We start from the raw sequence: 22,705 nt of genomic DNA, 5'->3' as shown, positions 1-22,705 counted from the left end.
TTTTTTTTCCAAATCCCCCCTCCTTTTTATGGCCCAACTATGAACCTATTTTTTTTTTTTTTACTTTTGCAGTTGGTGCAGTAAAGAAAAATCCACTAGATGGTGCTGTTCTCTGTGTTTAGGATACATTTATTGTGTTTAAAAATGCATGATGCTCACAAATACATTTTTCTTAACAAGCAAAAGTCCATTGAAGTGCAACCACATTCCACTGACAGCCATGTGAGGCGCACATGGCTGTCTGACGAAGTAAAAGCAGGTGTCAGTGCTCCGAAACGTCAGCTGGAGGGGAGGCAGGCAGAGGAAACCTCCATAATTGGGGGTTATAGTGGCACAAGCCTGCACACAATAGGGGAGATTTATGTGAAACTATCCATAAGAGAAATAAAATCAGTAAAAGAGTAAGTTTTTTGAGCGGACACACAAAAAGAGCAACTTAATTATTACAACAACCAAGCTTATAATTCTCGATAGCATTTATATCTAATGGAGAAAACAAGAGGTTAGTACTGATTTTCAAAAACATTAAAAATGTCTGTTTTCATTTGCATGAATTTAACAACACAATGCTGCTCAAGTCTTTTTGTTCTCCGATTAGACGGAGGGAATGGGAATCTGGTGTGCTGATGTGCTGTCAAAGTCTTGCAGTGCGTCTTGGTGAGTGTGGTAGTGCATGGCTACGTAAGATTTGGCAAAGGCAAACGTCTGAGAGCTGACGGGCTGCAGGCTGGTGGGAGAGCTGGGCCCCGCGGAGGGACTGCTGTTGTATATACTGTAGTAGGGCTCAATGCGGGTATTGATCGGCGTAGAGGTACTTGGGAGGCGAGGTTTGCGCACACCTGGAACCCTGGGACTCCCACCACACTCCTTGGAGTGGCTGGGCCCACACGCCTGGTCCACCAGCCTCCTCTGCGGCTTAGGTGACAACACGTATGCAGAGTTGGTCTCATGGTGGGAAGATTTATTGCGATTGACTTCCAGGCTCCCCTTCCCCATTGCATGCAGGCGAGTCTTTTGTTTGAAACATAGAAAGCCCAGTGCAGCCCACTGAACGCAGCACAGCACACGGCGGCGGAGGCCTGCGCTGTTGCGCGAGTACACAAATGGATTAATGCCCGATTTGAGAAAAATGAGCACAAAGCCGCACAGTTCAAACTGATAGTGTCCAAAAGTACTTTTAGGAGACAAAACGTCCTGCGCCAACGAAAACCCCATTGGCAAGCAGCAAAACAGCACGGAGAACACAATAACAACACAGGTCACCACTGCCTTAGAGTCTTTAGCTGTTGCCAAGTTGACAGAAGAGACGATCTGACAGCATGTGGCCCCCTGGGCCGCTCCAGGAACCACAGGCTGGTTGGTCCTGGTGACGTAAGAGTGTGTCTGTACATTCTGGAGTTTGTTGTAAGTCTGGTTGCGGTACAGAGAAGGGCCTTGAACAGCACACTGCATGCTCTCAAACCCGGCTGCAAGGAGAGGAGGCGGCGGATGTGGACATGTGGCATCTACACTGACAATGGGACACTTCCTGACTTGTGCATTTTTTCTCAGAGTCTGAGCAATCATTACGTAGGAGACAGATACCACAGCAACGCAAAAAGCAAAGTCTGCCAGGTAGACGTACAACACAACTCTGGCCTGTCCATTTCCCAGGCCAAAATGCGGCAAACAGGGTCCATCTCTTCGTGGGTAGGCTCGCATGGTAAGGAGAGCGGCCATGGTGAAGCTGGACGTCCACAGAAGGGCAGTGAGGGCCAGGGTGCAGGGAAAGGAGGCGGTGCGGTTGGGCTGCTGCCCCAAAACCATGCGCAACCTGTGTAAAGCAATAACGGCTACCGTCTCCAGGGACATGATGATGAAGCCCGAGCTGGTCAAGTGGAAGGCGAAGCAGAAACTCTTGGAGACGCCGTCCCCTCCACCTGCATCCAGGAAGAGAACCAGAGCAAACATGGGAGCGGTCACGCAGCAAATGAACAGGTCGCAGAACGAGAGGTTGAGGATCATAAAGTCAAAGTTGGTGCGGAACTTGCGAAATGCCGGGTCGAAAAAAGACAGGAACACCACGAGATTGCCGTAAGAGCCCAGGAAGAAGATGAAGATGAGGAGGAGGGAGCAAAAGGTCAGAGTAGCGGTGTGGATCACGGCCCAACCTGAAGGCGTGTGCGCGCCAGGTGTGCCGTTGAAGGTGTGCTGTCTTGGCACATCCACCAGGTCTGATGGCAAAACGCTGGTGTTCATTGTGTTGCTGGTCATTTATACGGATCCCACTGTCATCAGGTTTAGCATTATTCCTCTGCATGGAGGGAGCACATGATGATCACAGAGTCTGCTGCCACCTTGGTCGTGTGCTGCAAAGGATACAAAGAGATGTTATTGTGTGTGTTATTGTGCAGATGATCATATTCAATATCGATCAAAGGGAAGAATACACAATCATCTAACAATTCACTGTAATACAGATTGGCCGACATGGTAGACAACAGCTACTACAAAAGGCTGGTTGAATATGGGTAATTACATCCTTGTACCCCCCCCCCCCCCCAAACACAGCAGCAGCAAGCTGAAATATAGAAAACCCATTCACATCATTTCACCCTGCATCTTAATTAATGAAACAGTCTCCACCAACAATAAGAAAATAGATCATGTCACCTGTAATAGATCGTGTGTCCATCGTCATCATTTGATTACAGCCAGTCTTCATTTTAAAGCAGCACGATGGCACTGCAAGTGAACGCAGCGCCGCTATGGGGAACAATTACAACAAAAATAGTAATAATTAAAAAAAAAAAAAAAAAAAAAAAAAAGAAAACGTCGACAGCAGCCAATCATCCACTGATGGGCACACGCATTAGTGTATATAAAGTTTCGTTACATATCCGCAGAGATATAAGGAAGCAGGACAAGTGGATGGCAGCGAGTGATGCATTCAGGCTCGCAGCAGAGCGACGGACGCTGGACGTGCAGAGAAACACGATCAGGAACAGGCTGATTTATGGTTCCGCGTTACACCGACGCAGAACCTACGGCGTAGGGTACGCGTCGACGCGCACCGTACGTTGTGCGTCGCCGCGTACCCTACGCCGTATCCCTACGGCGTAGGCTCTGAGTCGATTTAACGCAGTACCATAATTCAGGTTTATGAAGTCACTGTCTACGTATCTGAGCATGAGCATATAGGCACTGCGTTCAAGCGGACCATCTGTAAAAACTCATCTTACCGCTTCCCACTGACGATTATACGAACGACAAAAAAAAAAGAAAGGAGAAGCCACCTCCGAGATGTTTCTCTATGGCGCTACATCAAATCAAGCGGCACCACATTTTCACGTTATACTGCAGTACCCCCCTCCTCCCTTCCTCCAAACAATTTAAAAAGGACTAAAACGCGCTGTTTCCAGTCATTTTATTCACAAAAAAAAACCCTTTTTCGTCTCGCTTTTTTACTGCTGTCCTTAATCAGCAACTAAGCGACGGTTGCTAGGCGACAGAGTGGCGATTCGGAGCTCCACAATAATAATATTATTAATACAAGATCATGTCCATTCAACTAGATTCAGTAATAGAGTTGTACAAAAAAATCAGGGGGGATGGTGGATTTTATCATATGGGGACAGATAATTTGTGCTGATTAAAGTAAAAAAGTAAAAAAAAAAAGAGTAAAAAAAATCTTATTACACTTAAAACAAGACTCGTCACTGGAAAAAACAACAATTTTCACCTGTTTCAAGTAGATTTTCAGTTGAAATAAGTAGAAAAATGCCACTGCCAGTGGAACAAGATTTTTTTGCTTGTAATGCGAAGATAAATCTTGTCCCACCGGCAGATTTGCAAGTGAAAATTGTCAAAAAGGTTATTTTTCAGGTGATTTCAGGGGGGATGCCATCCCCCCTCAACTCGAGTACTGACTAGATTAATAGTGAACATAACTTACTAATTGATATAAATGTGAAAGAAAAAATCTCAAATTGTGTTTCTGTAACAAACAATTTATTGTAATCTCTGAACAAGCAAACAAAATGTCTAAAAGAGAAAATAAAAGCAGCTTTGGCACTACACTAGGTGTGAGGTACTAAATGCTTTGATGCTAAGACTGGTTTCAAGTCATCTGGGGAAACATACACAAGACATAAGTAATTCAGTATCATCTCAGCGGGTTCCAAGAGAGTGAAATTTAACGGTAAGAAGGAAACTTGTCAATTATGAACAAGTAATTTGGCTTCTCTCTTTTTCTGTCCTGTATTGAAGCATGACAGTGATCCACCTGTGCTCGGGTCATCACGCAGCACGGGACCGGGGAGCTCACACTCTCCTCTTCTTTGCACAAGAGATGTAGATGAACACAGGCTCAATTGCTAAGTTATCTACATGATCGTAGACGCACACTACAGGAGAAAATAAAAACTCAGCACTTCAAAAAAGTAAATAAATATTTGAGTTTGTGCATATTTGCTATACCATGACATACACATACATGATGCATATTATCATATATAGATCAAAAAGCCACACAAACATTGTGTGTTGCAAGTATAGGCCTAACCTCTTGAGACCATTCTGTGTGGTTTGTGACTTCACTGCTGGAAAATGGTAAAGGGTATGTCCTGCTTTGAACATTGCATTGGTTCAAGATGGATACTTAGGAAAAATCCTGAGAAAAGTGTGGGACACCAACAGATGTCTTCAAGCATCCCATAAAAGGGCGCACACACACACACGCACGCACACACACAAACCCGTGTACATGCATACAAACAAGCCAAGAAGAAAAGGAAAAACAAAATGAAATAAAACAAAAATCTGTACAGTAATGTTACAAACTGCAGGTCATTCTTTCCTGCCATGATTGATCCTTAAATATTAAGTATAGTAGAAATGTTAATGAGCTAAATACATAAATACACAACATTTCAATCCTTCTGACAGCAACAATTTAGCGTGCCATTTCTCTTCTTTCAGGTCTAAGGATGCTGGGTTTTTCCATCAGTCAGGAACTGGAATCTCCTCCACAGTGTAAGCTGGTGTCTGCAGTCTGGGGTTGTCCAGAACTGAAGGAAGAGAAACAAAAACAAATGTAATAAGATGGTTAAAGAATCTGTCTAGGCACTAAAACTATGCCTTAAAGCAGTTTTATGATTTCCATTCAGGAAATGACTGGTATCCAGCAATTAAACTCTTTCAATTTTCTTGCAAATGTTTTTAAACTTGCGTTGAAACATAAGTACATAATTTACCAGGTTTTTAGGCATAGTAACAAGGGGAGACCAGCAGGTCAGTGAGGACCAGCAGCTGATCGTCAGTGAACTGCTGCTTATGTTGTTGCCAGTTGTCATGGTGAGTCCGTCTGAAGTTTGACAGCGTTTTCTTTACAGTCATCTAGAGGAAGATGACAGGAATGATGCTTATTTCCAGACAATCAACTACACAGGATAATCAACAGGCAATAATACGTACTTCAATGGGTTGTGTGTCATTGAGGTGAGCACTCAGGTCCATCAGTAGCTGGGGCATCCAGGTGGGGACGTCATATGGGCTGGAGAGAATACAAGCACTCAACCCGAGCACACCGGCATGGCGGCGTACCAGGTCTGCAAACACATAGGACAAAGAATTGAATTAAACTGTACAGTATGTGTACCATCCTTTGTTTTTTGAGTAGTTTAATAAATAATTAGTAGTTTGTAGTTCCTTACCAGCAGAGGGTATGGTGTCCACGACAGAACCGAGCTCCCTTTTCCTCTTCTTAGGCAAGCGAGTTTTGCAGAGAGCCTCAAAATGTGCCTGCATGGGGGCGTCCATGGACAGAAAATTGCACTGAAGGAAACCACTGAGTGTAGTGGCCGCCATTTCTCGTACCTAGGTAAAAGGAAGAGAAGGAGATATGAAGTTCAACACAGTGTTGCATGACCCAGAGTAGCAGTAGATGGACAAATATTTCTTTTAAGAAATTAATTCAGGTGACTTCAGGACCTCAAGTGCTCAACTAGTGATGCACCGAATGTTCGGTAACCGAAATTGTTCGGCCGAAAATAGCAAAAAAACACTCTCGGTGTTTGGTGGAATAAGTGGGGGAAAAAACGAACAATTAATAACAGCATGTTTAGATTACACAATCAAACAGCGAACAGCGTGGAGTGAGGGGCGAGCCGTGTTAAATGCAGCAAACATGTCAGCTCATTACTTGGATGTGGGGAAAAAGCAGAGGACACGAGAAATGATCCTGGCTGAGTTGGATTTGGGAAAGCCGCTTGGTGATGGAAACGGTCACGGGACGCACAGCGCAGGAGATCGTGGAGAGAGAGCGCAGAGAAAAGGGCCCGTACTACCGATGCGGTGCACGAACCCTCACTGTCTGATATGTTTGACGAGATCCTCCAAGAAAATAACCCAGATTTTCACAATTATTATACAAGGCTTCAAATTGCGGAGATCAGCCCCACCCCGTGGCCCGATTAATTGGATTTGAACAGGAGAAAAAAATAGACAAATTTTTTTTTTTTTTTTTTTTTAATATTTTTATCCCGGTTTTTTTCCCATTTTTACCACCCCGTGCTCCTACCTAACCTACAGTCCTGGGCATTGCCATCCTCTACCAACCCCGGGAGGGCCCTGCACTGAGCTCAGGTCTCCTCCTTAACCTGAGGAGTGAGCAGGCCGCTTCTTTTCACCAGACAGGGTGGGGTTTCTCCGGCCGGACGTAGCGCGTGGAAGGATCACGTTATTCCGGCCGGATCCTCCCCACCCCATCTGGCGCCCCGGTTGGCCAGAGGGGGCATGTATAGCCCAGGACTGCTGCATGTTTTTGTGAGGGTAGCTCCCATTAGCTACCCAAGGGAACACGGGGAGAACATGCAAACTCCACACAGAAAGATCCTTTCGCCAACCCCACCCATGGTGTGGGCGCCGAAGTCATGGGAGAACTAACACGCACTTCAGCACCCACAGCGTCCCCCGGCGGGAATCGAACCCAGGACCTTCTTGCTGTGAGCGGGTATTTCACTGCACATTTATTTGATTTATGCAATGGTGAAAAAATTGGCAAAATAAATGAAAAACTGCGAAGAACCATTGTTCGGTATTATTCTGTATTCGGCCAAGTGTTTATTATTATTTTCGTTTTCGGCCAAAAAATGTTATTTCGGTGCATCACTATGCTCAACACTTGGCGAACACTTTCACACCTACAGTCTTAGTACACTTAAAACAAACTCCAGTTCGCTTTTCCACTTGTTGCTAATCATTTTAATATGGAAAATGTCTGCACACCCTCAAGGTAGCAAATTAACAACCTTCAGTCTATTTGCTGCACACTTGCATGCAATCCACGAAAGTAATAAACATTTGCATTAGACAAACCTTGAGCGTTTCAAAATCCAAAAGAAATACTTAGTGTCACTTAGTGGAAGTGACATGCCCTTCTTGGCTCCATGAAACTTATCCATCACAAGCACTTCATTTAAAAATAATTTCATTGTTGACATACTATGTTTCATTGATATTGAAATATGGTAATATATTAATAATTCAGTGAAATAAATTAGTAATATTTTATCTGGAAACACGGGTCATACCATTGATTAAAACTTAAGATCAAAAATTGAAAGCTGATCCCACAATCTGACCTTTGTGGCAGTCAAGTGTTACTGTCCATATTAATACCTAAGCTCCAGTGTTTTACAGACTTTATAAAAGACATAATACAACAAGAACATCATGGGGCACAGAGTTACACAAGTCACTACTGCGTCCACCGGCTCTTCTTAGCCCTCGTCATACACGCACACATTCTTTGTCTCTACTCCTTCCCTCTCCCTTGTTCTCCTTCAATTTGAACATTATCTCCATAGCAACAGATTACTGCAGCTAGTGGTTTCCATAGAAACAGCAAGACGACTGGAGGGAGGGAAGGGAATGGAGAGCCAGGTCTAGGAGGAGAGTGCTGAATCACTACAGTGAGGCTGAGCGAGTGCAAGTGCCTGCTAGCATAAACAAGCATGTACAGGCCAATAGCTTGGCGACTGTTATATAATCACACTGCTGTAATTTTGTCCGTCTACCAGCTGCCTTCCAGTTAGGTATTATACTGCACTACATGATTCAACTCTTGGTCTGACATTTTGATTGATTTTTAACCTTTAAATTGTGGGTTATGTGCGTCTGGTTTTACCTCAAGCTGCTCGTCCTCCAGCAGTTTTATCACCAGCGCCCGCACATCATTCACTGCTTTCTGGTCACTCATGAATGTGAACAGGTTATAAAAAACCATGATCTGGAGGTATGTGAGCACGGTGTATCGAGCATGCCAGGAGCTGCTGCCGGCAATCTGAAACACAACAGACCAATCACACATCAACACCACTTATTTTCTTTTATTTAATAAAAAGGAACAACCTGTGCCCTGGATGAGTACATATCTTTTCTACTTCTCATTCTTATTTTGCTCTGCTTTTCCTGTCAAACTTTATTTGTTAATATTTCTACCAGATGTGTAGAAAATAAAAATGCTAATATCTTAAAAAAATATTTATGATAAGAAGGCAATGGTCTGTTGTTAATTAAAAAAAAACCATCTCACAATAACTTAAAGCTTTCAAATGAATCACCTCTTTCAGGACATTGAGAACCGTGGGGATCTGATCTGTGTAGAGGAGGCCCTGAGACATCAGGGACAGACAGGTCTTTGCATCCTTCTTAAGCTCATCGTAACTCTCATCATTTTCAACTGGAGCAATCTGGAAAAGAGAAGGGAAATAGACTATAAAAGGGCAGTGGAACGGGTTTATAGTTTGAATTGATGAGGGCTGCAGATCAAGACTACAAATGAATGGATCAGTTTGTCACCTTGAAGAGGAGGGGAAGCAGCCGTAATTGTTCTGGTACGGCAGTGGTGAAAGAGCGACCAGCACTTGCAATCAGCCACTTTAGCACTGTAGACATTTGAAGACAGCAAAACTAAAGAATGCTTCACTGCACTGAATGTGGGTGTTTGCCATAAAGAGATTAATCTCAATTTCTTTTCTGAGAGCAGAATTACGAGGCCTGATCAACCCACCCGTTTTGAGCAACTTGATTGCTTGAGTCCTCTCATCCTGCTCTCCCACTTCATTTTCCTCAACCACGTGGTTCTGAATTTCCTCATCCCCCTCTGTTAAGGGCTTCAGCTGCAACAGAATTCGTTCAGTGAAGTCTGAGATACGTGGGGAGGTAGTTGGCTGAGTGAACGGCAAGTTGACATCAATCATGAAGATGTACGTGAGCACGCTGAAAGAACACCAAATCAGGACTTAATGAGACAAAAAATATACAAATAAGTGTAATAATACAATCATGTTCACTATTAGTGTAAAACAAGACCTCACCTGCCGATGCGTTCTCGTACATTCTTGTACACCTGAGTGAGTTTGGGCTCCAGGTACTGCAACAATCTGTGCAAAAGCTCTGGTACGCGCCACTCCTGCTGGGCTAGACCCCCCTGTAGCACATAGAGACGACTGGACAGAAAGGAAAAGGGGAAAAAAAACAATCTTGACAATTTTCCTGGTTCCCCAGAAACAGCAGCTGAAGGCAGTTACCTCTGCACTCACCAGGCATCTACAAAAGACCCCCCCTCTCCATTGACTGGAGACTCCATTAGCATCTCAAACAGCCAATGAAGCTTGCGTGGATCTCTGCTCTCCTGTTGAAGTCAGAAACAAACAGCCATTTAGGAAAAGCAGATAAATAAGTTACAGGATAATGTCAGATTTTAATTAACTTACACAGGCTGTAGCGATGCAGGTGCCCCAATCTGCATAAGTCTCTATTGTGATGTTGGACAGGGCTGTATGAAGCAAAGGACACAACAGCTCCCAAAGGCTTTCAACCTGTCAGAGAATGGGTTAAAAAAAATAAAAAAAAATAATAGGGATTAAGTACTATAAAAAGTCATTTCAACTATCTAGAGTAGTAAAGTATTCACTAATTGGCCCTCAATCACCGCATAGTAATCATGAAAATCTCTAGAAGCCACATCTGAGGTTATTTTTTTAGGCCCCGTTTACACGGGGCAAAAACTGAGGCGTTTTCATGCGTTTTGGCCGTTCGTTTGGCCGAAAACGGAGGTCAAAGCCCCCAAAAACGATAATTTCTGAAAACTCCGGCCAAAGTGGAGATTTTCAAAAACTCCGTCTTCACGTTTGCGTCTAAACAGAGAAAACGGAGGAAAACGGAGATTTACGTCACATTATGCGACAGAAACGTCACCAGCAGCGTCATGAGTGCGACCTGTGTTTACAATTTGTTTGGCCACCGTCAATATTTTATTTTATTTTACCTGTTTTAAATTCTCTCAGACTCTCGTTCCGTCACCATGTCCACACTGCATGCGACGCGAGCGAGCGTCAGTGTCAAAAACAGTTCCATTGCTTTATTTTTTATTTGCACTGTTACACTGGTTGCGAACGACGCAGCGTCGTTTTGAGCTGGACTTTTGTCGCACGCCCTGCTTCTATTTTCTTCCTGTCGCTCGCTTTGAATGCCGGTTGAAAGTTGAAAAAAAAGTTGAAAGCGCTGTAGGAAACAGTAATTTCAATACAAGAACCTCAATAAAGTGGCAGCTGGCTGGAGGGAGATCGCCAAGGAGCTGGAAGGTTCTGATAAAATAATAAGATATAATAAGAATCTTATCTTAATCTTATTAGGGCTTAATTTGTGCCGGATCCAACAAGATCTGGTACCTATTTGATCATTTCTCGTGTCCTCTGCTTTTTCCCCACATGATCTGACATGCTGACATGTTTGCTGCATTAACACCACGAACACGCCGGTCACTCCAGCTGTTCGCTGTTTGATTGCGTCACCACACGCCGTTATTTTGTTCGTTTTTTTCCCCACTTTGGGCGGACGTTAGACCTGCTTCTATTTTCTTCCTGCCGCCTTGTCTAGGAGTTCTTTTAGGAGTTTCTTTCAGGAACGCACGGGCGGTTGGTGGGGCGAATAAAAGGCGATTCTCGGGCGGGTGAATAAAGGCAGATTTATGGTTCCGCGTAAAATCGACGGCGTAGCCTACGGCGTAGGGTACGCGGCGACGCGCACCGTTCGGTGAGTGCGCCGCGTACCCTACGCCATAAGGTCTGCGTTGGTGTAACGCGGAACCATAAATCAGCCTTTTAAAAGGCGAGTCTCTGCTGTCAATCAAAAGAACGTTGTAGAACGTGGGGCCGATAACGCGTTCAGTGTGGACCGAGCGCGTCGATTCCATAAATCAGCCTTAACTGGAAGTTACACGTGTCATTTGTTGATGTTTTTTCCCAGGATTCTGATTGGCTGGCATGACGTTACCAGCGTTTTCATGCGAGTCCGTGTAAACGAGGATATTTTTGAAAACGGAGAGGGGAAAATATCCGTTTTTGTGAATACCCGGCTACGTGCAAACGTGGCCTTAGTAGATTTAATAGACAATAAAAATGAGAACATTTCTAAATTAATGTGGAAACTTAAATCACTTCACTTTTATTCAGATGTGTACCTTTGAAAAGCTCCAGTGCTTGCAGCCTCTGATCAAACCAGAGATAATCTCCGCAACACAGCGTTGCTTGCTCTCGTGCGAGTCTGCCACCAGGCGTTCCATGTGTGGCCGCAACAGAGGCAGAAAGGCATCGCCAAAATTACGGAACAATCCCTGGAGAGCAGAGGACGACATTAGTCTGTGATTATTCACTATATTCTTACATCCCTATGTGAATTTACGGTCACGGACATCTCACCTTGAACAAACAGAACCTGCGAGGGCTGAACTTGTCTTTGCCCTTCCGGTCCTCGAGAGAGAGAAACTCGATGAACTGGTTGATGAACACAGAGTCTGTGAAATGGTCAAAGATGATCTGCTCCCGCTGTGTGGAAAAACAAAATCAATTGCTCTTATTTAATAGCTATGCTTGGCATGATTTCACACAACTTAATTTATTGTTTTGAGTGAACAAACCTCAGTCATTTCCTCTCTGCTTAGGTTCTGTCTGGGCTGCTCCTTCTCAGGTGCATACTTAAGCAGTTTTCTGAAGTATATGGTTGGGAGAAGTAAAAAAAACATTAAAGGCGTTGCTTGACGAATACCAAGAGAAATACAGGCATTATAAGATGTGAACCTTGGCCAGCGGTAGTATCCCCAGTGAGTCTTTTCTATAAACACACACTGATCCCATTCTTGCTGTGTGCGCGGCAGGTTGCTGCTGTTATACTGGAGCCACTGGTTGTCTGGACGGTCCCCTGCAATCATCACACTTTGCTCCATCTCACCACCTATCCAGAACAGCAATAACAAACTGTAATTAGAATTATATTCAAGAAAATTATATGAAAACTCAACAGGAGAAAATGATTGTCCTTACAAAGCTCGGAGGGGCTGACAGGGAGTTTCTTGTGTGGCCTCTTTATTTGTTTCATGATTCCAGCCACAGCTGATATTGCCACCTAATGGAGGAAATGAGACATTTCAAACAAATATTCAGGAAAAAGCTCAGCTGAAAGCAATACTCCTACATGTCTCCTAACTTATGTATGTCATACCTTACGAACATAGAGGGAATCATGGTTAAGGCTTTTCACAAAGAATGTCACAGCTGCAGGTGGGAGGTGGTGGTCGTCTCTCAACAGCAGAGACAGGAAGCCAATCGCAATGTGCTCGAACTTCCAAGGCCTGGGATGTTTTAAAAGGAAAAGAAAAGTATCCGTCACAAACAGCTCTTTATTAATATACCGTACATATTAGTATATTCATTGTACTTAAATTAACCTACATGTTCCTGTTGTTGAGACCTTGAAGCAGATCAGCAATAATCTGCTTGTATTTCCTAAAAAAGTAGGAAAAATAGTATTTGCATCAGTTAAACAAAAAAAAAAAAAAGACAGGAACAAATCTCACTTGATGAAAAGTCTTTGAGGTTTACAAATGCATCAGCTCAACCTAACAGTGATGTGATACTCTGGTCTTTAGGGGTGGGCAAAAATATCGATATGGCAATATATCGCAATACTTTTCCAGCTGATTCAATATCGATATTCAAAATTTGAATATCGATTTTTTTTTTTTTTTTTTTTTTTTTTTAATTTTATCCCCGATTTTTTTCCCCATTATATCACCCAGTGCTCCTACCTAAGTGACAGTCCTGGGCATTGCCACTCTCTACCAACCCTGGGAGGGCCCTGCACTAAGCTCAGGTTTTATTTCACGTTTTATTTCATTTTATAATTTATTTTTTATATAACACAATTGCCTGTCCTTAAAAAATGAAAAATAATGGACAGAGGTTTATTTATTTATGGATTTATATCTATACTGACTGATCACTGTGCCTGTCCTTGGTTTTAGTACCCATCTTTCTTGTGTTTATTATCATTTGCCACATAATTAAAGCAACCTCATACTAAATTTAATGTTAATTTCATATGATGTAAATAATATGAAAAACATATACAAATATGTTGTAACTTTAGCTTGTATAGTTATAATAAAACATTGTTTTGACTCAGTTTGTCCCATGAATTGTCACTATAATCTGATGAACGTGCAACTCGGATTTTAAGATCCATCACTATCATCTGATGTACATATATACAACTTGGATTTTAAGATGTGTAAAGCATTTTTAAATTTTTCGGTGAACTATGTAGAATATAATAATCGGGAAATCGCAATGCGTATCGTATCGTGAGGTCCTTCCCAATACCCACCCCTACTGGTCTTGTTAGTGTTGTAAAACTCACTCAATAGACTCGGTATTCTTGAGCTGCTGTCTGTTTAGACCTTCAGCTGCTTCATCTTCAGTGGGCACATGGTCGTCAGGAAAAGGATTTCCTGTTGTCATAAGCTGCTTCGCCACAGCACAGCATTCGTCAGGGACCTAAAGAGATGAAAATTAAATAAATATGTCAGAGCTAATTACTTCAAAAGTACAGGATTTGTAAGGAGGTTGTGACATACTTGACTAAGTTCAGACCTAAGAATGTCTTGCGTGTGATGCAGTGGTTATATAATGCATATGGACAGTTTTGAGACACTAAAGTTTTCCATTTATTAAAAAGTCTTAGACTCAGCTTAAAAAAGGGATTCGATTTCATTCCCCTTAAACTAAATCACAATTTCCACAATGACAATGCAAATACAGGATTCAAGTTTATTTTATGAAAACTTTAAAAAGAAAAAAAAGTAACTAGCATTTCCAAAAATATTCTGGCATTTCAATCAGTATTTATTTTAAGAACCTTTAGAAGAAAATAACTTTAGACTTTTCCTTGTTAGAAATTGTGGCCAGTAAACTGTTGATTTAGCTGGTTTTTGCTGGGCTATAAGTTTTTATGTTGTTTTTTCAGCTTATTGATGACCTCTTTCACTTGCTTTGAGATCTCCTTGGACTTCACATTGGAAACTAGAGTCAAACATCTGCTAACTGCCAACTCAGTACCTCATATCAATGCCAGACCTTGTATCTGTTTCCTCTGTCCTAAAGTAATGAGAGTATTGGCTGGACTTCGCCAGTTCTTTTCTTTCCAATCAAAAGAATTGCCTGGCCAAAACCAAAGACATATATTCTAATGTTTTGTAAGACAACCTTGAGCTACGATTAAAACACTCAATGGCCATGGCATTTATGGCATTTTAGGTTGTCCTAAAAAACATGAGAATCTATGTCTTTATTTTTGGCCAGCCGTGTACAGTTAGGCCCACAGGTACAGTATTTAAACAATATCAGAATTTTTGTTTCTGCCTTCACACACCAACACAATGGATTTAAAATAAATGATCAAGACGTGATCAAAGTTCAGACTTTCAGCTTTAATTTAAAAGTTACAGCATTTATCATTTCTAAAGTACCTCTTTAATCAGGGCCTCAAAAGTCTTTGGATGATTGACTAGAAAGAAAGGAATTAGCCAAGTCCAGTCAATTCCCTCATTACTTTAAGACAAAAGAAGCAGATAAAAGTTCATTGATATATGAGGTACTGAGTTGGCAAGTGGCAGATGTTTGACTCGAGCTTCCAATATGAAGTTAACGCAATTGAAAGAGGCCATCATTAGGCCTGAAAAAACAACAACATAAAAACCTTAGGTACGGCTAAATCAACAGTTTGGTATTTTCTAAAAACGATAGATAGATACATAGAATGGCTTAAAAGCCCACAGAAAACAATTAAAGCAGAGAAACACAGAATCCTATTTTTACTTGAAGAAAATCCCTTTACATCATCACAAGTCAAAAATACTCTGGAGAAGGTTGGCATTTCATTAATGTAAGAGGGTTTACAACAAAGTGCAAAACAATGCTAACTTTCAAGAAAAGGAAAGTCATATAAGTAAGACTTTGTCAGAAACATTTAAAAAGATTCACATTTAAAAGGACAAGGTCGCATCATGTGTCAAACATGGTGTTATGACATGGATGTCAATGGAATTGGTTCAAAGGTGTTTCTTAATGACGTGACTGCTGACAGAAGTAGCAACATCAAATCTGAGGTGTATAGTAGAGCCCTGCGCGGGACTGTTTTTTTCATCCCGCTCCCGCCCACTCCCGCTGCATTTCTGACCATTACCGCCCGCACCCGCAACTTGTGTGTTCCGCTCCCGCCCGCTCCTGCAGTGTTTTCATCCGCTCCCGCCTGCTCCCGCAAAACTCGCCTTTTGCGCATGCATCAATTATGTGATTGTGGTTACAGCAACGAGAGTAGGTTGTGAGTGGCTCAAATAAGACTAATAAATAACATAATATAAACAATGTTAATGAATGAAACGAATTACTGTAATTTAACAAATTAATCGCTTGGCCATTACATTGCTGTGGAGGAAGAGAATGCTGCTGACCGACTGCGTCCCAATCCCGTGCGTCTCTCTTCCAACATGCGCCCACAGACACTAAATGCAGTTTCTCCAAATATCTGACTGGCCTTGCTTTGTCTTTGCTTTGTAAAGACCTTATTTTAAGTTCTTTTTCACGTCATTTATTTCCATCTGGTTGCTAGACTACATCCCGATCCCGCAGGGGTTTTTTTTGTCCGCCCGCTCCCGCCCGCAGCAAAATTCAAACCGCCCGATCCCGCGAGATTTGCGTTGGGTCCCGCGGGACCCGGCGGGACCCAATCCCAATGCAGCCCTCTAGTGTATAGGACTATACTCTCCGCTCACATTCAGCTATGGTGAAACACTGATAGGACGGCGCTTTATATTGCAGATGAATACTGACCCTAAATATCCTGAAAAAGGTACTCAAGACTTATGAAGGAAAAGAAACTCCCTATTCTTCAATGCCCAAGTCAATCGCCTGAACTCAACCCAATAAAGCATGTTTTTAATTTTCTGAAAACAAAACTGAAGGCAGAGAGGCTGACAGTTTCTCCTCAAGAGAGAAAACTATGAATTTGTTGATGCAACTCCAGATTTCAGGAAGTCATTAACCAAACTTCCAAAATTATGGTGACATTCAGAATTACATCACTTTGTCCAAATACTCTTGAGCAAAGCAAACCTCCAACCTAAATTCCCAATGTGACAGTTAATGAGCCTGCAATTATACGTAGCAGATATCTCAGTTATTTTTGATTTTGTGCTGTATTTGTGGATGTGTTTTTAGTATATAACTCACAGAGAAGTCAATGCCAATGGTCTCATACTGGCGATGGATTTTGTCTGCGAGGTCGTCAAAGAGTCGCACGATGGAAGGCTTTTCTAGAGACATGGCCGAGCTGAGGCCCGAGCGAACAACCGCAGGCCACGTCTGAGCGATGCACTCCCAGTCATGCAGATTAGCCAGACACACTCCACTGTGACTCCCCATAAGGCAGTATAAAGCACCCTGGCAACAACCAGAAAAACATATAGGTAATTATAATTAATAAAAACATTTTTTTTTAAACAGCATGAAAAGATTAACAATTATTTTCACACTTCTATGGCATAGAGAGGGCTGTCATACTTTGAACTGCTGTTGAGTGACACTGCTGTTGTCTGGGTTGAGAAACTCCAGGACATGTGGAATCAGATCTCGACAGCAGAAGTTGTAGGTTCCCAGTGCGGTGAACAACACACTTTGAGCTCTAGTGCGTACCTGGAAGGTATTCAAGGTGTCAAAACATTTTCCTCTAACAGTGTATTAAATACACAAATCACACTAACAAAACACAAAGAAATGTAATTAAACATTTTTAAAAAGGGGTGGAAAAACAAACTGTGCTATAACATGTTTGGTGTCTTGTGTAACTCACTTGACTGTATGTGCTCGTGGAAAGTCTCAACAGGTCTCTCATCAGTTCTTGGTGAATGCTCCTGTACTGACATCCTTCCACTGTCAGTTTTCGCAGCTGATAAAAGACAGAGCTTTAATGCGATAAGTTATGTATACACAATTATATCCAAAAAGGCATCTCAAAATTAGACTTACCTCATGCTGGAGCATGACTCTGTCAATTAGCAGAGCTCTGATGTGCTGTTTTCTGCCGTAAAGCTGCAGAAATAACACAAAGGCATTCAACACTTTGAGGTAAGAGCTAGTGAGTAAAATCCATGTTAATATTGAATCTTAAGTAACCTTTTATGTAACAGTGCAATTGCTTTAATCCCCCTCTGGGATTACAAGAGTTCAAAAGTAACAAGCCCAATAAAATATCTCACTCTGTTTTCCATTGATTTCTTCACAAGGTTGAAACTCTTCCAGCGGGAGTCAAATTCATGCTTGTGGGAACCTTTAAAGTGCAGAAGGTCGCTGATGATCTAAAACGTGTTAGAAAATATTATGAGCTGCATCAGTGTTGGGATCAGCATATCAAATTCTGTCACCCATCTGTTTACAACAACAAAAGTGACTTAGTTCAAGTTTATAATAAGGAACCCCCACGTCTTTTCACATAGCAAATAATAAGTTAACCGTGCTCCACTGTGACTTTCAAAATGATATACAAGTGTTGTGTTCATTATTTTAATGTCTACCCACCTTGATGATGGAGAAGAGAGACTTTGTGTCATCTTCAGTGTGCTCCAGAATATAATCTGTAAGGAAAGGAAGGAATTTAAATGGTAAGACAAAGAACGCCAACATACTGCGCTGTATAATGATGTTGAGACTGCAAATGCGTTATACTGTAGTTGTAACAAAATAGTAGATTATAAGCTTATGGCAGAGTTCAAGAGGGTGACCACGTACGGAGCAGCTGTTTCATCACACTGCAGATGGCATCTCTGTAGTTCTCTCTGGTTTTATCTGTAGAAAATATTAAAGGGTTTAAGCAAAAATTCTGCCACAGACAATTGTATTGTTCATCGTAATATACAGGACTGTCTCAGAAAATTAGAATATTGTGATAAAGTCCTTTATTTTCTGTAACGCAATTAAAAAAACAAAAATGTCATACATTCTGGATTCATTACAAATCAACTGAAATATTGCAAGCCTTTTATTATTTTAATATTGCTGATTATGGCTTACAGTTTAAGATTCCCAGAATATTCTAATTTTTTGAGATATGATATTTGAGTTTTCTTAAGTTGTAAGCCATGATCAGCAATATTAAAAGGCTTGCAATATTTCAGTTGATTTGTAATGAATCCAGAATGTATGACATTTTTGCATTTCAGAAAATAAAGGACTTTATCACAATATTCAAATTTTCTGAGACAGTCCTGTATATATCCTTTGAATATTTGTTTAAGAAAGTTATGTACCATACTCCATTCCTGTATAGAGGGTGGTTTCATTCAGATCCACCATGCTATGAACACTGAGGAAAAACAAGGTCAAAGACAACTTTTACTCCTGATACTTGAGATTGAAAATGTAAAGCAGACTAAAAAATAAAAAATAAAATGAATTGCTTTAAATTTTAGGAGAAAATTAATAGCATTTTCGGGTTTTCTTAAAAAAAAAAAAAAACACAGTCTTCATTATGGGGATGAATGTGCTCACAGTCCAGTGATGGGCTCTCCTTTCAATGGTGGCATCAGACCGCCTGCCCCCAGAAGACAGTGTTGAATGATGGTGAGGCTCAGTAGGACATCGTCTCTGAAAACACAAAATCCCCACCATATATATTTCATCTATCCTAAGTACACAGCTTGTGAATATACACTTTCAAAATTCGGAGAACTTGCAGAAAGCAATTTCTGACGGGGGCCCAGTGGAAGACTCGAGTTTCTGACCTGCTCATGTCCTGTTCTCCTTTTGCAAATCTCTGCAGGCGCTGCAGTTCAGGCTGGAGGAACAGGTCCAGTAGATAAAAAGCCAATGACATCTCTTCAGTACTGGGTACATGCCACCGGATATCCAAGTTCCACAGGTCACCAGGTCGACCCCAGTCCTGCATGGAAAATAATATGAAGCAGGCCATCCAACATTTGATATTTTCACATCTGCCACATAGGAAGCACAGAGGTCTAAGGCATTTAAAGAGGAAAGGCACTGGTATTGTTTGGAATTTTCTCTGCAACACTAAAAATAATTGAGATTGTTTTTTGGTTGTTTGGTAGTCAAGGAAACAATATCTCTTGAATCTGATATGCTCTAACATAATCAATGACACGCTTTAAGGCAAATGAAATACCTCTGGATGCAAAACATGAGATTAAAAATACTTTTCTAAATACAATTACATATGGGATATCAACATAAATACAGCCACATCACTAAGGATTACCATTTAAAGACATGTGACACTGATTTGTTAAGCTTTTAATTTTTACAAGCAACATACAGATACCTTGATGGGTAGATAGTCACCAACTGGTTGATGGAAACCTCCTGGCACACTGCAATACTCAGTGGGGTAGATGAGGGCAGTGGATCGAAGGATGTGGTGCAACAGGTTGCAAGCAAGAGTGTAGCCCTGCTTACACTTTAGATGGAGTGTCAACTGCAAAATCTGGACTAGCTCAGAACGATAACGCAAGATCTTGTCACCGTCCACCCGAGACACCTGCAGTGCACAAAAAAAAAAAAAGTACTGTAACAGAATTTAGACGGGAAGGGCAGACAAATCGAAAGGTTAAATGAGTTCATTCACCTCAGAAAGCAGCTGTAGATTCCACAGGAGCTCCTTATCCAGCTCTTCCTCATTCAACACTTCCTCATCTTAAAATAAAAGAAAAAAAAGTTTACATTAGGCAAATGGCCAGAGCTAAAGGGGTGTGATGACATGACAGGGTCCCACTCTTTCCCTGAAATTATTTTCCAGGACTTTACCAGGACAGTTTAAGCCGACATTTTAATTAAGAGTGCTCCTCTTCCCTGTAGTCTCTGTGAGCAACTCACTCTGTTGACAGCTACTTTTATTGGAAATGAATGAGGTTAAGTCTACATGAAAAGTCATTAATCTCTCTAATTTCTTCTCCCATCTATCTGTGCACATACATACATTTTAGAGGAAGAGGAAATTTGATTGGCTGGGGCGCTGCGCCAGCTAGAAGCAGAAAAGTGCTGTGCCTTCTACTCCATGGCGCAGCCTTAATGTTGCTCTGATCAGGTGACAACAGATCTTTTTAGCAGAACTTTTAACCCGTTTACATTCACTATCAAAGCAGGGGGAGGATCAATTTCCAGGAAAACTTAGCCATTTCCAGGAGATTTGACCTTTTTTTCCCCTTCATTTTCCATATGTTTTGCAGAACTGGAAAATTGACCAATCATTTTTCAGGTTTTCCAGGCCAGATGGGAACCCTGCGTGAGTCATACATTTCTTAACCTCTTATATGCCCACTACAGTGTCTTGACTACTTACTGACAGCAATTTGGTTTATAGCGTTGCAGCAGTGTGGTACAAACATCTTGAGTGACTCTGCAGGATGACACTGAAAACAGAAGCACAGTGAGGATGAACACAGGAAACTAAAAACAAAAATCTAATGGAAGATGTGCTGCATTTCAATGAAGAGTTTTAATTGATCAGACTTACCTTAGCAGTGGCTCGACACATGTCGGCTACCATTCTCCCAGCTACACGCGTCTCAAAGATGTTGGTGGTTGCAAAGTTGAACACTTTTTCCAGGGCAACCTATCAGATGCACACAAAAAAAAGAAGCTTTTATCAGCTTAACTAATTAAGCGAATAATGATGTAATGAACTGTAATTCTGGCAGATCTATATGGAAGTAGCCTCAAGCTAAGGCTGAGAACCTGCACTTACAGCCATTTCGATTAGATAACTGTAAATTGTATGCCTTATCCACAAACGCACAAGAATTCCAATAAACTATTTTTTCTTAAATTCTCACTCATACTCATACTCATCTTCTCCCGCTTTATCCGTTACCGGGTCGCGGGGGCAGCAGCCTCAGCAGGGATGCCCAGACTTCCCTCACCCCAGACACCTCCTCCAGCTCTTCCGGGGGGAGTCCGAGGCGTTCCCAGGCCAGCCGAGAGACATAGTCTCTCCAGCGTGTCCTGGGTCTTCCCCGGGGTCTCCTCCCGGTGGGACATGCCTGGAACACCTCCCTAGGGAGGCGTCCAGGAGGCATCCGGTACAGATGCCCAAGCCACCTCAGCTGACTCCTCTCAATGTGGAGGAGTAGCGGCTCGACTCCGAGCTCCTCCCGGGTGACCGAACTCCTCACCCTATCTCTAAGGGAGCGTCCAGCCACCCTGCGGAGGAAACTCATCTCGGCCGCTTGTATCCGCGATCTTGTCCTTTCGGTCACTACCCAAAGTTCATGACCATAGGTGAGGGTAGGGGCGTAGATTGACCGGTAAATCGAGAGCTTCGCCTTTCGACTCAGCTCCCTCTTTACCACGACGGTCCAGTACATCGACCGCATTACTGCGGACGCTGCACCGATCCGCCTGTCAATCTCACGCTCCATTGTTCCCTCACTCGTGAACAAGATCCCGAGATACTTGAACTCCTCCACCTGAGGCAGGACTTCCCCACCCACCCGGAGAAGGCATGCCACCCTTTTCCGGTCGAGAACCATGGCCTCGGTCTTGGAGGTGCTGATTCTCATACCTGCCGCGTCGCACTCGGCCGCAAACCGCCCCAGCACATGCTGGAGGTCCCGGTCTGATGAAGCCAACAGGACAACATCATCTGCAAAAAGCAGAGATGAAATCCTGAGGTTCCCAAACCGGATCCCCTCCGGCCCCTGGCTGCGCCTAGAAATCCTGTCCATAAAAATTATGAACAGGACCGGTGACAAAGGGCAGCCCTGCCGGAGTCCAACATGCACCGGGAACAAGTCTGACTTACTGCCGGCAATGCGAACCAGACTCCTGCTTCGATCATACAGAGACCGGACAGCCCTTAGTAGAGGGCCCCGGACTCCATACTCACTCAGCACCCCCCACAGAATGGCACGAGGGACACGGTCAAATGCCTTCTCCAGATCCACAAAGCACATGTAGACTGGTTGGGCAAATTCCCATGAACCCTCGAGCACCCTGCGGAGGGTATAGAGCTGGTCCAGTGTTCCACGACCGGGACGAAAACCGCATTGTTCCTCCTGAATCCGAGGTTCGACTATCGGCCGTAATCTCCTCTCCAGTACCCTGGCGTAGACTTTCCCCGGGAGGCTGAGAAGTGTGATCCCCCTGTAGTTGGAACACACTCTCCGGTCCCCCTTTTTAAACAGAGGGACCACCACCCCGGTTTGCCACCCCAGCGGTACTGTCCCCTTCCTCCATGCAATGTCGCAGAGGCGTGTCAGCCAAGACAGCCCTACGACATCCAGAGACTTGAGGTACTCAGGGCGAATCTCATCCAC

At 42.7% G+C, this 22,705-nt stretch overlaps 2 protein-coding genes across 4 annotated transcripts in view; both read right to left on the bottom strand.

Annotated features, from left to right (window-relative positions):
* Positions 1–117: 117 nt before the first annotated feature.
* gpr75 (G protein-coupled receptor 75) lies at positions 118–2,952 on the bottom strand. The gene is made up of 2 exons (XM_061745246.1): positions 2,653–2,952; positions 118–2,348 (listed from the first exon to the last, which is right to left on the bottom strand). Exon 2 carries the CDS (start codon positions 2,251–2,253, stop codon positions 595–597), a length of 1,659 nt encoding a protein of 552 aa, XP_061601230.1. The 5' UTR covers positions 2,254–2,348; positions 2,653–2,952; the 3' UTR covers positions 118–594.
* Positions 2,953–3,968: 1,016 nt separating this feature from the next.
* The window catches only part of psme4a (proteasome activator subunit 4a), a 34,791-nt gene continuing 16,054 nt past the window's right edge, over positions 3,969–22,705 (bottom strand). For all 3 annotated transcript variants that reach the window (XM_061746022.1, XM_061746023.1, XM_061746024.1), the window contains 33 exons: positions 20,905–21,003; positions 20,731–20,800; positions 20,017–20,084; positions 19,714–19,929; positions 19,157–19,314; positions 18,924–19,019; positions 18,683–18,738; positions 18,165–18,221; positions 17,955–18,010; positions 17,636–17,734; positions 17,406–17,468; positions 17,230–17,325; positions 16,941–17,072; positions 16,611–16,820; positions 13,741–13,877; positions 12,774–12,827; positions 12,544–12,673; positions 12,366–12,447; positions 12,123–12,276; positions 11,963–12,032; positions 11,745–11,870; positions 11,507–11,659; positions 9,759–9,863; positions 9,585–9,676; positions 9,360–9,491; positions 9,053–9,261; positions 8,842–8,927; positions 8,604–8,732; positions 8,168–8,323; positions 5,694–5,856; positions 5,455–5,588; positions 5,235–5,376; positions 3,969–5,048 (listed from right to left, as the gene is read on the bottom strand). In XM_061746022.1, the coding sequence (XP_061602006.1) occupies positions 5,242–5,376; positions 5,455–5,588; positions 5,694–5,856; positions 8,168–8,323; positions 8,604–8,732; positions 8,842–8,927; positions 9,053–9,261; positions 9,360–9,491; positions 9,585–9,676; positions 9,759–9,863; positions 11,507–11,659; positions 11,745–11,870; positions 11,963–12,032; positions 12,123–12,276; positions 12,366–12,447; positions 12,544–12,673; positions 12,774–12,827; positions 13,741–13,877; positions 16,611–16,820; positions 16,941–17,072; positions 17,230–17,325; positions 17,406–17,468; positions 17,636–17,734; positions 17,955–18,010; positions 18,165–18,221; positions 18,683–18,738; positions 18,924–19,019; positions 19,157–19,314; positions 19,714–19,929; positions 20,017–20,084; positions 20,731–20,800; positions 20,905–21,003 (3,723 nt within the window). In that variant the 3' untranslated portion in view covers positions 3,969–5,048; positions 5,235–5,241. The remainder of the gene's footprint in view (positions 5,049–5,234; positions 5,377–5,454; positions 5,589–5,693; positions 5,857–8,167; positions 8,324–8,603; positions 8,733–8,841; positions 8,928–9,052; positions 9,262–9,359; positions 9,492–9,584; positions 9,677–9,758; positions 9,864–11,506; positions 11,660–11,744; positions 11,871–11,962; positions 12,033–12,122; positions 12,277–12,365; positions 12,448–12,543; positions 12,674–12,773; positions 12,828–13,740; positions 13,878–16,610; positions 16,821–16,940; positions 17,073–17,229; positions 17,326–17,405; positions 17,469–17,635; positions 17,735–17,954; positions 18,011–18,164; positions 18,222–18,682; positions 18,739–18,923; positions 19,020–19,156; positions 19,315–19,713; positions 19,930–20,016; positions 20,085–20,730; positions 20,801–20,904; positions 21,004–22,705) is intronic.

This window comes from Cololabis saira, chromosome 17 (genome assembly GCF_033807715.1).
Source record: "Cololabis saira isolate AMF1-May2022 chromosome 17, fColSai1.1, whole genome shotgun sequence".
In the NCBI taxonomy this organism is placed as follows: Eukaryota; Metazoa; Chordata; class Actinopteri; order Beloniformes; family Belonidae; genus Cololabis; species Cololabis saira.
This window is presented reverse-complemented; position numbering and strand designations above follow the sequence as displayed.

Excerpts from the sequence above, each read along its gene's own strand:
- gpr75 (XM_061745246.1), bottom strand. The coding sequence starts at position 2,253 with ATGACCAGCAACACAATGAACACCAGCGTTTTGCCATCAGACCTGGTG.